Source organism: Coffea eugenioides, chromosome 2 (genome assembly GCF_003713205.1).
Source record: "Coffea eugenioides isolate CCC68of chromosome 2, Ceug_1.0, whole genome shotgun sequence".
Lineage (NCBI taxonomy): Eukaryota > Viridiplantae > Streptophyta > Magnoliopsida > Gentianales > Rubiaceae > Coffea > Coffea eugenioides.
The window spans coordinates 60,657,821-60,672,815 of NC_040036.1; the positions used below are offsets into that span (position 1 = coordinate 60,657,821).

Below are 14,995 nucleotides of genomic sequence, written 5' to 3' on the forward strand. Positions count from 1 at the left end.
GTTTATTATTTGGTTATTTGATTGCTATGATTTGAGCAAGTTATTTAGCACTTTGACTCTTTAAATCATGATTAATCTGGTACCATTAATTGTGATTATCTAAGGTGTTGTTTCTGCAATGAAAATTGAGATTTAACACTGGTTCAAGAAGTGCTAAACATAGGGAGTACACTCACGAAAGTAGAGGTGCACCTATGTGGTTTTAAGTGATTCATTTCATGTAATTTCACTGAAAAAATGACCTTGCACCTAATTTCATAACCATGAGAATATGTATGGATTAGTTAAGAGTATAATTGATTTACTACGAAAGTAGGTTTCATATGCATGAGAAAATTACACCATAACTAGCCTAGATAGTAGTATCCAATGATCCCAATATAGCACTTGCATGAGTAGTTAGGGATACCACAACCTAAGGAGCTTTCATTTGTTATTTTCTTGCATAAGTTCAGTAGGTTCTACTTGTTATAATTCATTGATAGTCTAAATAATAGAGAAGTTTTAGTAGTGCCGGTAATTGCAATCTTTCTTGTGGGATTAACCCTTAATACCCTATAGTCGCTCACGATTCGTATACTTGCGATTAATTAAATTAGGTTCGGGTAAGAGATTAAGTTTAACTTGTTAAAATTAGGGTATAATTATCTTTTCTTTACTTGATATTATGAGTATTTAGTATAATTTGAACAGTTGTATAATGATTATTTTCCAAGTCATGGGGAATTAAAATTGACAAAAAGTGCATATATTGTTTCATCTTTTGAATCATTGTAGTTGATTATGTATGGATTGCTTGAGGACAAGCAATGATTTAAGTGTGGGGGGGTTTGATAAGTGACTAATTTACGTTTTAATTGTATGACATTTTATATTATTTTTAGTCACTTTGGTTATATTACTGGAAAAAATGAATCATTTTGGCTATAATTGGTGAAAAATGCTTTTAAGTAATTAAATGAGGTTTTTACCACTTTTTACTTGGATTTTGTGCATTTTGACAGTTTTGACAGTTTTGACACATTTTTGCATTTTGGCTATAACTTGAGTTATAATGATCGGATTGAGATGATTCTTAAACCAATTTGAAGATAAGATATAGATCTACAACTTTGGTGAAGACATCTGAATCCAGTTTGAAGGTTTTCCAGGTCAAAAAGCCGAATTACAGTAGCTAATTTCTATTGGTCGAAGCTGAAACAGAGCAGTGAGCAGTCAGGGTATTTCGGTCATTTCTCAGCCCACACAGATCCAAATGAGGTGATTCTTGATGCATTGGAAAGCTAACTCAAAGGGCTAAGTTTTAAGTTTTGATCAAGAGCTAAATCAGCTTTTATCATCAAGAAAAGTTCAGTTGACATTGATGCAAAATCGGAGCAGAGCTGGAAATTGAACCAAAGTGCACCAAAATGTCACTATAGCAATCCAGCCGGAACTTGGACGGATTTGTGGCCGGATTTGTGGCCGGATTGTGGTAAGAGAAGGCTGCTTTTTACGCGAAAAACTTATTTGCACCTCCAACAAGTCATATGCAATGCCAGACATGTGAGAACTACTTTGCAGCTGTAAAAGGGTGGTGTAGGCCTCATTTTCTTGACTTCTTTCATCTTTATATAGCCAAAACTTGTAAGATTGAAGGGAGAGAAGAGAGACATACGGGAGAGAACTTGGAACTACAATGATTCAAGAGGTGAAACAATATATGCACTTTTGTCAAATTTAATTCCTCAAGACTTGGAAAATAATCATTATACAAATGTTCAAATTACACTAAATACTCATAATATCAAGTAAAGGAAAGATAATTATACCCTAATTTAACAAGTTAAACTTAATCTCTCACCCTAACCTAATTTCACAAATAAGCAAATCACATTGTCAATTTATAGCATTCCTCATCCTATAATCATCCCTTTTTTTTATTATTATTTTACAACTAAGAGGGATTTACTCACACTAATTTTACTTAAATAGTGAAAATGCCTTTTGATGCGAAAATCGACACTTTTAGATGAAGATCTCCGGTTACTCAACATTTCATTTATTCAAGTTGCTATGCATACTCTTAATTCAAGTACCTTTTTACGCGAAAATCGACATTTGTAGATGCCAACCCCCAGTTACTCGGTACAAAAATCATTGGAGTAGAATAATTTTTATTTTCTTTTCTGTTTTTTCTTTTTTTTTTCTTTTTTTTTTTATAAGACAATAAATAGATTTTTCTTTCATACGAAATTATATAAAAATAATCAAAGGAGGAGTATAATCTTTATTGACTATATCAATCACTTACTTGCAAAATTAAGTAAAGAGAAGAAATTTCATTAAACATGTAAAATTCTAGACATAATTTTCCTCACTTTACCGAATATACTTTCTAAAATGTAAAAATCCTAATTGCATAATAACCATTTTCAAGTTAAATGAGGATTAAACCTTCCAAAATACACATAAAGTTTCAACAATTGGAATAATTAAACACTTAAGATTGGAACAATTTAGCCCTTTTTGAATGAAAATGCAAAAATTTGAAGAACTTTTAGGCCATAGTGAAATATTGGAAAAGATTTTAGAAAATATTTTACAGAGTTTCTCCTTATAAATGGATGAAAACTCCTTGCCAGCAAACCCAATTTCAAGCAAATTATCCACATGGCAAATAATTCAAACACAATTCCAATATTTCTAAGCATTTAAATCCACAAAATATCATCACATAGAAAGTATTTGCAAGTTCAACTATTTCCTCCCCCACACTTAAACTTCACATTGTCCTCAGTGTAAGAAAAGGAAAATAAATAAAGAGTAAAAGAAAATAATACTCATATGAACTTGCGCAGTCCAAATCCATGGCCAAGTGATGGATTTCTAACCTTATTTGGGAAAGAATGGAGAGTTTAATTATTGTACCCTGGAAAAAGACAAAATCAAAACAAATCAACTTCTTAAAAATAAAAGTTTGCAATCAACAAAAACAAGCAATTCAAGGAAAAAGGAAAAATGATCAAGCATGTGGAACCATACAATGTTCAAGGGATAAAAACATGAAATGAGCTAATCTTTGCTAATCAAATATATGCATTAGTATCCAAAGCAAAGGGAAGCTAATTTCACACAATAAATCCACCATCATGAACAAAATAAGTTCCATTTATACATTTTGTCATCAATGATCAAGTCCCCTCAAGTACAAAAGTAATCTCAAAATGGAGGCAAACACACCAAACCAAAATATAAATGACCTTCGTGAGAATTCATGAAATACTAAAAATCATTGAACCACAAAAATTGTAAGTGTATTTATGAATTTCATCAATTGAGGCCATCTTCAATTCACCTCTTCTTTTAGAATTACTTAAGAATTCAAGAAATCATTCAATCAAGCACCTTTTCATTCATTAGATAATCTAAATTACTCACATGATTATCAAATACTCCCACTAAGCTAATTAAAATGCTATATTGGCCACTTAATATGCAACTTTGTCACCAAGCCAAATTAAGCATAAAACTAGCAAGAATTCACCAAATAAATACAATAAATGCAAATCACAAAATATATTTATCACTAACAATCACCAATAGCATCAATAAGCTCAAATAAATACACCTAACTTCACATATTAAAAATTGCCTAAAAATAGAAAATATTCAATCATGGCAAAATTCAAATAACAAAGTTAGGTGAAGAATTGTTACCTCAAATTGGTTTGGTGATGTTAAGTGATGAATATGATGTGAAAACCCCTAAGAAACTTACTCCAATTTGACCTCAATTGAGTGATTTCAAGAAGGTAGAACCCTAACTAATGGTAAACTTGAAACCACTTAAGAGTTGTTTTTGAAAGAATATGAACTATGAAATTCACTCTAGAGGATGGGAGAAAGTGATTTGGTGAAGGTTATTTGAAGATTAAATGGTGAAAAGTGATGTTTTAGTGAGTGGTGTGTGTTTGAGGTGTTAGTGTGTGAGTTGGGTTGAAAAAGAAGGGAGAAAAATTGTGAGAAATCCGTGAAACGGATTCATCTTACGCTGGTTACTGCTCATAATCCGGCCAGATATTAGAGGGATTCGTGGAGGGGTTGCTGGAGGGATTCTGGGCAGAAATTTTTTTTTTTTTTTTTCTGTTGCATATTGGGCCGGATTTGCTACAGTGTTTTTTTTTTTTTTTACAATCCGGCCAGTTTTTGGCCGGATTTCTTGCCTGATTTACGGCCGGATTCTGGCCAGTAAGCCCAAAAAAAATTTTCTTTCTCCCCTGACTATCCGGCCTTCAATCCGGCCAATATTTGGCCGGATTTGCTGCAGAAAAAGCTGTTTTCTGCAGTTTTTTCTCCAAATTTCCTTGGCCAACCTTCCGCATTCCACTAGTATCCACTTGCTTTTCATATTCTTTGAATAAAATCCAAGTTTAACATGATCATGCATGATTATAATTTTAACATGAAACACTTTAAATGCATGAAATGTAGCAATTGAACATGAAAACTTCCTTTTTGCCTCAATATAGACACTTTTGTCATTGAAATCATTTGCATGAACCCTTGCCATTGCCACCTACAAAGCACACAAAAACACTTGTTAAACAACTAAAACTTACTAAAAATAAAAAATCGTTGGGTTGTCTCCCAACTAGCGTTTCTTTATAGTCATTAGTTTTTTATATCACCTCATTATCAAGGAAGTTTAGTGAACGAATAATCCACCATTTTATGCCTTGGTGGATCATTAAATGGTGATTTTATAGCAAAAGTCACATGATCTAATAATGTGAGAAATGAAAGTTACTTACCTATTCCAAGTGTTTCATAGAGAAATGAAAGTGACTTACCTATCCCAAGTGTTTCATAGATATTATCTTGAATATGCACCACTTGAGAATTCACCAAAGGAAATGCCATGAGAGTATCTTGGGCAGGAATACCTTTATAACCTGTACTTTTTATACACTCCTCAAGAGGGGTGAAAAATGAATCATTAAAGTTCACCTCTTGAGATTCAAAATTAACTCCAAAGATATTATTATGTGAAATGGACATTTCCTCATTGAAACACAAGTTAGAATCATTATTTTGATCAAAATGCAACCCATCACATACAACATTCCCACCATTCATGCTAGGATCTTTTTGCAAATTATTAGAGGAAATAACTTCACACAATGCATTCAATTGCTCATGTATTCTACCAAAGTGAGAAGCTAATTCATCTATTCTTTTCTCAATCCTATCAAAACGGTCGGAAGTTGCATTTGCTAGCTTTTCTATTGCTGAATCAAATTGATTAGAAAAATTTTCTACAGCTAGCTCCTAAGATGGATTAGAATCATTAGCTAATACTCCCTCCGTCCCGAAATAATTGTCGCACTTCGGGAGTTGTGTTTATTTTCAACAGTGTCTGGATTTCAAACGATTTTGGTGTAACTTCCAGCAATGCCCCTATCCGGTTTCTATGGAGCAGCGTAACTTATTGACTATTAGAATGATAATGGAGTGGTGACAGACCTGTGGGACCCATGTTTCAACAATGTCTCAGCCGCTTTTATGGAATGTTCCTTGCACGACCATTGTTTCCATTTGCTGTGAAACTCACGCATATCAAGTGCAATCCTTGTAATTTTTTGGGGCCCATCAAAATCTTAAAAGAATCTGGTATATTTAAGGGCATGAGATGGAAATGGGGGAAAGTTTTTATTGCCAATTGTGGTAAGTGACATTAATTTTGGGACAGACCAAAAAGGAAAGTATGACACTTTCAATGGGACGGAGGGAGTAGTTCACTTTCTAATTCCCAAGGTAGAGGTGCATTAGCTAACTTCTTTATTGCCAACTCCCAAGATGGTTTTGATTCATATTGGACACTTTCAGGTTGGTAATCATAAAAATATGGATAATCACTATACGTACATTGATTATCCCAACCATAAGCAGGAGAATTGCTCCAATTAGCACTATATCGATCAAAACAGGGATTGTAATGCTCTAATTCATCATAATAATCCAGATTTTGTGCTTGCATACATGTATTAGTAGCATGATAACTTCCACACAAGTCACAAATCACATGATAAGAATTAAAAGCATTGACATTCCTCCGTTGCTCAATTTCATGCATAATTGTGTCCATTTGAACTTGTAGCATCATAACATCAAATTTAGTCTTTAAGCACCTTAAACCATTTTCAAAAGACATACATTCAGTAAATTCTTGGTTACCTCTATTGAAGGAGTTTTGCACTTGGTAACCATCCATTGCCAATCTTCCACTTCTCAAGCATTGTCCTCCAAATTGACCTACCATTCTCATCACCTAAAATTACTTTTAAACAATCTCAAAAGCAAAATTAGTATGAAGAATAGATAATAAAACACAATATCATTGTGACTAGTTTGTTGAGTCAGTCTTGAACAAAACTCCTTCAATAGAGGTAATTAAGAATTTACTGAATGTATGTCTTTTGAAGATGGTTTAAGGTGCTTAAAGACTAAATTTGATGTTATGCTGTTACAAGTTCAAATGGACACAATTATGCATAAAATTGAACAAGGGAGGAATGTCAATGCTTTTAATTCTTACCATGTGATTTGTGACTTGTGTGGAAGTTATCATGCTACTAATACATGTATGCAAGCACAAAATCTGGATTATTATGATGAATTAGAGCATTACAATTCCTGTTTTGATCGATATAGTGCTAATTGGAGCAATTCTCCTGCTTATGGTTGGGATAATCAATGTACGTATAGTGATTATCCATATTTTTATGATTACCAAGCTGAAAGTGTCTAATATGAATCAAAACCATCTTGGGAGTTGGCAATAGAGAAGTTAGCTAATGCACCTCTACTTTGGGAATTAGAAAGTGAACTATTAGTTAATGATTCTAATGCATCTTGGGAGCTAGCTGTAGAAAATTTTTCTAATCAATTTGATTCAGCAATAGAAAAGCTAGCAAATGCAACTTCCGACCGTTTTGATAGGATTGGGGAAAGAATAGATGAATTAGCTTCTCACTTTGGTAGAATACATGAGCAATTAAATGCATTGTGTGAAGTTATTTCCTCTAATAATTTGCAAAAAGATCCTAGCATGAATGGTGGGAATGTTGTATGTGAAAATGGGTTGCATTTTGATCAAAATGATGATTCTAACTTGTGTTTCAATGAGGAAATGTCCATTTCACATAATAATATCTTTGGAACTAACTTTGAATCTCAAGTGGTGAGTTTTAATGACTCATTTTTCACTCCTCTTGAGGAGTGTATAAAAAGTATAGGTTTTAAAGGTATTCCTGCCCAAGATACTCTCATGGCATTTCCTTTAGTGAATTCTCAAGTGGTGCATATTCAAGGTAATATCTATGAAACACTTGGGATAGGTAAGTCACTTTCATTTCTCACATTATTAGATCATGTGACTTTTGCTATAAAGTCACCATTTAATGATCCACCAAGGCCTAAAATGGTGGATTATTCGTTAACTAAACCTCCTTGATAATGAGGTGATATAGTCAAGCTAATGACTATATAGAAGCGCTAGTTGGGAAGCAACCCAACGATTTCTTATTTTTAGTAAGTTTTAGTTGTTTAACTAGTATTTTTGTGTGTTTTGTAGGTGGCAATGGCAAGGGTTCATGCAAATGATTTCAATGACAAAAGTGTCTATATTGAGGCAAAAAGGAAGTTTTCATGTTCAATTGCTGCATTTCATGCATTTAAAGTGTTTCATGTTAAAATTATAATCATGCATGATCATGTTAAACTTGGATTTTATTCAAACAATATGAAAACAAGTGGATACTAGTGGAATGCGGAAGGTTGGCCAAGTAAATTTGGAGCAAAAACTGCAGAAAACAGCTTTTTCTGCAGCAAATCCGGCCATAAATCCGGCCAAATATTGGCCGGATTGAAAGCTGGATAGTCAGGGGAGAAAGAAAATTTTTTTTCGGGCTCACTGGCCAGAATCCGGCCGGATTGTAAAAAAAAAAAAAAAACCACTGTAGCAAATCCGGCCAAGAATCCGGCCGGAAACTGGCGGGATATGCAACAGCAATGAAAAAAAAAAAAATTTCTGCTCAGAATCCCTCCAACAATCCCTCCACGAATCCCTCCAATATCTGGCCGGATTATGAACAGTAACCAGCGTAAGATGAATCCGTTTCACGGATTCTTCACAATTTTTCTCCCTTCTTCTTCAACCCAACTCACACACTAACACCTCAAACACATACCACTCACTAAAACACCCCTTTTCACCATTTAATCTTCAAATAACCTTCACCAAATCACTTTCTCCCATCCTCTAGAGTGAATTTCATAGTTCATATTCTTTCAAAAACAACTCTAAAGTGGTTTCAAACTTACCATTAGTTAGGGTTCTACCTTCTTGAAATCACTCAATTGAGGTCAAATTGGAGTAAGTTTCTTGGGAGTTTTCTCATCATATTCATCACTTAACATCACCAAACCAATTTGAGATAACAATTCTTCACCTAACTTTGTTATTTGAATTTTGCCATGATTGAATATTTTCTATTTTTAAGCAATTTTTAATATGTGAAGTTAGGTGTATTTATTTGAGCTTATTGATGCTATTGGTGATTTTTAGTGATAAATATATTTTGTGATTTGCATTTATTGTATTTATTTGGTGAATTCTTGCTAGTTTTATGCTTAATTTGGCTTGGTGACGAAGTTGCATATTAAGTGGCCAATATAGCATTTTAATTAGCTTAGTGGGAGTTTTTGATATTCATGTGAGTAATTTAGATTACCTAATGAATGAAAAGGTGCTTGATTGAATGATTTTTTGAATTCTTAGGTAATTCTAAAAGAAGAGGTGAATGGGAGATGACCTTAATTGATGAAATTCATAAATGCACTGACAATTTTTGTGGTTCAATGATTTTTAGTATTTCATGAATTCTCACGAAGATCATTTATATTTTGGTTTGGTGTGTTTGCCTCCATTTTGAGATTGCTTTTGTACTTGAGGGGACTTGATCATTGATGACAAAATGTATAAATGGAACTTATTTTGTTCATGATGGTGGATTTATTGTGTGAAATTAGCTTCCCTTTGCTTTGGATACTAATGCATATATTTGATTAGCAAAGATTAGCTCATTTCATGTTTTTATCCCTTGAACATTGTATGGTTCCACATGCTTGATCATTTTTCCTTTTTCCTTGAATTGCTTGTTTTTGTTGATTGCAAACTTTTATTTTTAAGAAGTTGATTTATTTTGATTTTGTCTTTTTCCAGGGTACAATAATTAAACTCTCCATTCTTTCCCAAATAAGGTTGGAAATTCATCACTTGCCCATGGATTTGGACTGCGCAAGTTCATATGAGTATTATTTTCTTTTACTCTTTATTTATTTTCCTTTTCTCACATTGAGCACAATGTGAAGTTTAAGTGTGGAGGAGGAAATATTTGAACTTGCAAATACTTTCTATGTGATGATATTTTGTGGATTTAAATGCTTAGAAATATTGGAATTGTGTTTGAATTATTTGCCATGTGAATAATTTGCTTGAAATTGGGTTTGTTGGCAGGGAGTTTTCATCCATTTATAAGGAGAAACTCTGTAAAAATTTTTCTAAAATCTTTTCCAATATTTCACTATGGCCTAAAAGTTCTTCAAATTTTTGCATTTTCATTCAAAAAGGGCTAAATTGTTCCAACCTTAAGTGTTTGATTCTTCCAATTGTTGAAACTTTATGTGTATTTTGAAAGGTTTAGTCCTCATTTAACTTGGAAATGATTTTTATGCAATTAGGATTTTTGCATTTTAGAAAGTATATTTGGTAAAGTGAGGAAAATTATGTCTATAAATTTTACATGTTTAATGAGATTTCTTCTCTTTACTTAATTTTGCAAGTAAGTGATTGTTATAGTCGATAAAGGTTATACTCCTCCTTTGATTATTTCTATATATTTTTCTATGAGGGAAAAAAAAAGAAAAGAAAAAAAAAAGAGAGAAACAATAAAAAAAAAAGAAAAGAAAAGAAAGTAAATAAAAATTGTTCTATTCCAATGATTCTTGTACCAAGTAACCGGGGGTTGGCATCTACAAATGTCAACTTTCGCGTAAAAAGATATTTGAATTAAGAGTATGCTAGCAACTTGAATAAGTGAAATGTTGAGTAACCGGGGATCTTCATCTAAAAGTGTCGATTTTCGCGTCAAAAGGCATTCTCACTATTTAAGTAAAATTAGTGTGAATAAATCCCTCTTAGTTGTAAAATTTTGAGCAAAAGATGATTATAGGAGGAGGAAAGTTATAAATTGACTATGTGATTTGCTTATTTGTTAAATGAGGTTGGGGTAAGAGATTAAGTTTAACTTGTTAAAATTAGGGTATAATTATCTTTCCTTTACTTGATATTATGAGTATTTAGTGTAATTTGAACAATTGTATAATGATTGTTTTCCAAGTCATGGGGAATTAAATTTGACAAAAGTGCATATATTGTTTCACCTCTTGAATCATTGTAGTTGATTATGTATGGATTGCTTGAGGACAAGCAATGATTTAAGTGTGGGGGAGTTTGATAAGTGACTAATTTACGTTTTAATTGTATGACATTTTATATTATTTTTAGTCACTATGGTTATATTACTGGAAGAAAATGAATCATTTTGGCTATAATTGGTGAAAAATGCTTTTAAGTAATTAAATGAGGTTTTTATCACTTTTTACTTGGATTTTGTGCATTTTGACAGTTTTGACATATTTTCGTATTTTGGCTATAACTTGAGCTACAATGATCGGATTGAGATGATTCTTAAACCAATTTGAAGATAAGAGATAGATCTACAACTTTGGTGAAGACATCTGAATCTAGTTTGAAGGTTTTCCAGGTCAAAAAGCTGAATTACTGTAGCTAATTTCTATTGGTCGAAGTTGAAACAGGGCAGTGAGTAGTCAAGGGTGTTTCAGTCATTTCTCAGCCTACATAGATTCAAATGAGGTGATTCTTGATGCATTGAAAAGCTAACTCAAAGTGCTACAAGTTTTATGTTTTGATCAAGAGCTAAATCAACTTTTATCATCAATAAAAGTTCGGTTGAAGTTGATGAAAAATCGGAGCAGAGCTTGAAATTGAACAAAAGTGCACCAAAATGTCACTGTAGCAATCCGGCTAGAACTTGGCCGGATTTCTGGCCGGATTTTGGTCAGGGAAGGCTGCTCTTTATGCAGAAAACTTATTTTCACTTCCAACAAGTCACATGCAATGCCAGACATGTGAGAACTACTTTGCAGCTGTAAAAGGATGGTGTAGGCCTCATTTTCCTGACTTCTTTCATCTTTATATAGCCAAAACTTGCAAGATTGAAGAGAATAGAGAGAGAGATACGGGAGAAAGGTTGAAGTGTAGAAATGTAGCTCTTACATTTTCTGAGTGTTAGGTTAGTTTAGTATAGAGTAAGTGTAGTTCATCCATTCTTGTATATTGGCTAGATTAGGATGAAGAAGGAGGAGTTGAAACTCAAGTGACATGTGTTATCTCTTCTTCAACTCTTTATCTTTTGTATCAGATTCTTAAGTATAGTTAATATGCAAGTTCTGGATTTTGTGTTCAATATGTGTCTTTAAAGTTTATTCCTTGGGTTTGATTGAACTTTCTATGATTGTTAGTGTTTATTATTTGGTTATTTGATTGCTATTATTTGAGCAAGTTATTCGCATCTTGGCCCTTTAAATCATGATTAATCTGGTACCATTAATTGTGATTATCTAAGGTGTTGTTTCTGTAATGAAAATTGAGATTTAACACTAGTTCAAGAAGTGCTAAACATAGGGAGTACACTCACGATAGTGCAGAATTTACAATCACCGGCAATGTCTCTTTTTCTCCAAGAAATGCATATTTGAGGTGTTTAGGCAGTGGCTTAAGCTCAAGCTGTGGAACTTGCTCACACGATGGTGGAGGTAATCCTTTGCTCAGTCCAAACTCCTCATACGCGTTTCTCCTTTTGTATGGAATCTGTGCCTGCAAAAATTCAATCATTTCTTCAACTTCTTCCTCTTGTAAGCCTATACCATTAAGACAAAGTTCAAGAGAATCATCATCAAGATTAACTTGACTCATCTCTAATGCCAATTCATCACATATGTCAACAGAATAAATATGGTCAGTAAAAGAGGGATATTTCTCAACTTTACTCAAATCAAACTCCACTTCCTCTTCACCAATTTGGAACTTGAACTTACCACGTTTAACATCTATTATTGTACCTGCAGTGGCCAGAAATGGTCTACCAAGTATAATATATACATTGACATCCTCATCCGTATCTAAAACAACAAAATCAACAGGAATAATGAATTTCTGCACTTTAATGAGCACATTCTCCAATATGCCCATTGGATGTCTAATAGACCTGTCAGCCAATTGTAAGGAAATGTTAGTACGCTTTAACTCTTTCAACCCCAATTGCCTAGCCACAGTTAAAGGGATCAATGACACACTCGCACTAAGGTCACAAAGTACTTTAGAGAATTCTACATTACCAATAGTGCAAGGAACTGTGAAACTCCCTGGATCTTTCAACTTTGGTGGCAATTTGTTTTGTATAATGACACTACATTCTTCCGTTAATGCAATTGTCTCACTATCTACTAATTTCCTTTTCTTAGTCATTATCTCCTTGAGAAACTTTGTGTATGAAGGAATCTGCAAAATAGCATCAACAAAAGGAATGTTAATATGTAATTGTTTGAAAATGTTGACAAACTTCTCAAATTCTTTGTCATTTCTCAAAGGTTTCAATCTTTGTGGAAATGGCACCGGTAGAGGAATTGGTGTTGTATCTCCAATTTGTGGTTCATTTTCTTCCATCTTTTCTTTCCCTTTGATTTTCTTGCCATCTTCTCCTAATTCACTCAACTGGTTATTTTCTCTTCTTTCAAATTCTCTTTCACTTTCAACTACAAGTTTCTCCCCCACTTCCTTACCACTGCGGAGGGTTATGGCCTTCATTTGTTCCCTTGGATTCACCTCAGTCTTGATAGGTAAGTCCCCTTGGTTGCGATTGTTGACCGCATTAGCTATTTGCCCCAATTGAACTTCGACATTTCGATACATATTGGTGAGTTGGTCCATCTTTCCTTCAATTCTTTCAAACTGTTGAGTAGTGACACTGGCTAACTTTTCAATTTTATCATTTGATACATCTGCCAGCTTTTCAATTGCCAATTCCCAAGCTAGTTTGGACTCCGGAAGTGGTTGTTTTGGTTGAAAATCCGGTGGATTAATTGGTCTTTGTTGGTTCCCTTGATCCTTCCATCTAAAATTTGGGTGATTGCGCCATCCTGAATTGTAGGTATTAGAGTATGGATTATTTTGGGGTGGACGGTTGTAATTGTTGAGCTATTGAACCTGTTCGCTGCTAGAACATATAGAATCATCATGATCTCCGCTGCAAGTAGTATAACATGCAACAACTACTCTTTGATTAGAGCTAGAACCAACATGCCTATTAAGCATCTTAACCACATTATCCATCTTTGCACTTAACATATTCAAGGTATCTACTTCAAGCATACCTGCGGTTCTCCTCGTATTACCTCGTTCTTTGGCCCATTGGTAATTGTTAGCAGCCATTTCTTCAATTAATTGTTGAGCTTCCTCGGCTGTTTTTTCCATCAATGCTCCTCCCGCTGCCGCATCTACATGCGTCTTTGTTGGATATGTGAGACCATTGTAAAATGTTTGGACCACTAGCCAATTTGGTAAACCATGATGAGGACATCTTCGTTGTAATTCCCGATAGCGCTCCCAAGCTTCGTACAATGTCTCTCCTTCCTGTTGAGAGAAATTAGTTATATCCATTCTTAGTCTAGCAGTTTTTCCAGGTGGAAAGAATTTATTGAGAAAAGCCTTAGCTAATTCAACCCAAGTAGTAAAAGTGTTCGGAGGATGAGATTGTAGCCAAACCTTGGCCTTGTCCCTTAGTGAAAATGGAAACAATCGAAGTTTAATTGTATCATCACTAACACCATTAAACTTAATTGTATCACAGATTTCAAGAAATGTTGACAAGTGAGAATTTGGATCTTCGGTAGCATTACCTCCATATTGAGATTGTTGTACCATTTGAATCAGTGATGGTTTAATCTCAAAATTATTAGCATTTACCGTTGGCCTTGCGATGCTAGTTTGAGAATCTTGTGTTCCCGGTAAAGCAAAATCTCGTAGAATTCGCCTAGTTGGTTCATTTTCCGCCATTTCTTCCTCAAATGGTAATTCTATCAAGATTTCTTCTATCGGCTGCCAAACCTCTTGTTCCTCTTGATGCGGTGTATTCCTCCTTTGTCTCCGAAGTGTCCTCTCAATTTCTGGATCGAAAGGTGCAACTTCTCGATGTGTTCGATGCATACACTACAAATAGAAATAAGAGAAATTATGCAGCTTTAATTGTCAAAAACTATATTAATGCAAAAATCAATTAATCGCAAGTATACGAATCGTGAGCGAGTATAGGGTATTAAGGGTCGATCCCACAAGGAAGATTGCAATTACCGGCACTACTGAAGCTTCTCTATTATTTAGACTATTAATGTATTATAAAAAATGAAACCTACTGAACTTATGCAAAATAACAAATGAAAGCTCCTTAGGTTTTGGTATCCCTAACTACTCATGCAATTGCCATTTTTGGATCATTGAGTACTACTGTCTAGACTAGTTATGGTGTAATTTCCTTAAACATGTGAAATCTACTTTCGTAGTGAATCAACTATACTCATAACTAATCCATATCTATTCTCATGGTTATGAAATTAGCTACAAGTTCATTTCTTCAATGAAATTACATGAAATAAATCACTAAAATCACATAGGTGCACCTCTACTCTCGTGAGTGTACTCCCTGTGACAGCCCCACCTTCCCCTAAGGCGAACCAAAGGGGTTAGCGGACTGCCTGCCCAGCTCTCGCCAGGACTAACGGTATAGTTTACGACAATCTATAACGTTCCGGAACA

The 14,995-nt window shown here is 34.0% G+C and overlaps 1 protein-coding gene and 1 non-coding gene across 2 annotated transcripts; one reads left to right on the top strand and one right to left on the bottom strand.

Annotated features, from left to right (window-relative positions):
* Positions 1-11,818: 11,818 nt before the first annotated feature.
* LOC113759991 lies at positions 11,819-13,114 on the bottom strand. Its single transcript, XM_027302569.1, has one exon. It carries the CDS (start codon positions 13,112-13,114, stop codon positions 11,819-11,821), a length of 1,296 nt encoding a protein of 431 aa, XP_027158370.1.
* Positions 13,115-13,745: 631 nt separating this feature from the next.
* Positions 13,746-13,852, top strand: LOC113764320. The gene has a single exon (XR_003467591.1). It is a non-coding gene; the product is annotated as a small nucleolar RNA R71 (small nucleolar RNA).
* The last annotated feature ends 1,143 nt before the right edge of the window (positions 13,853-14,995 follow it).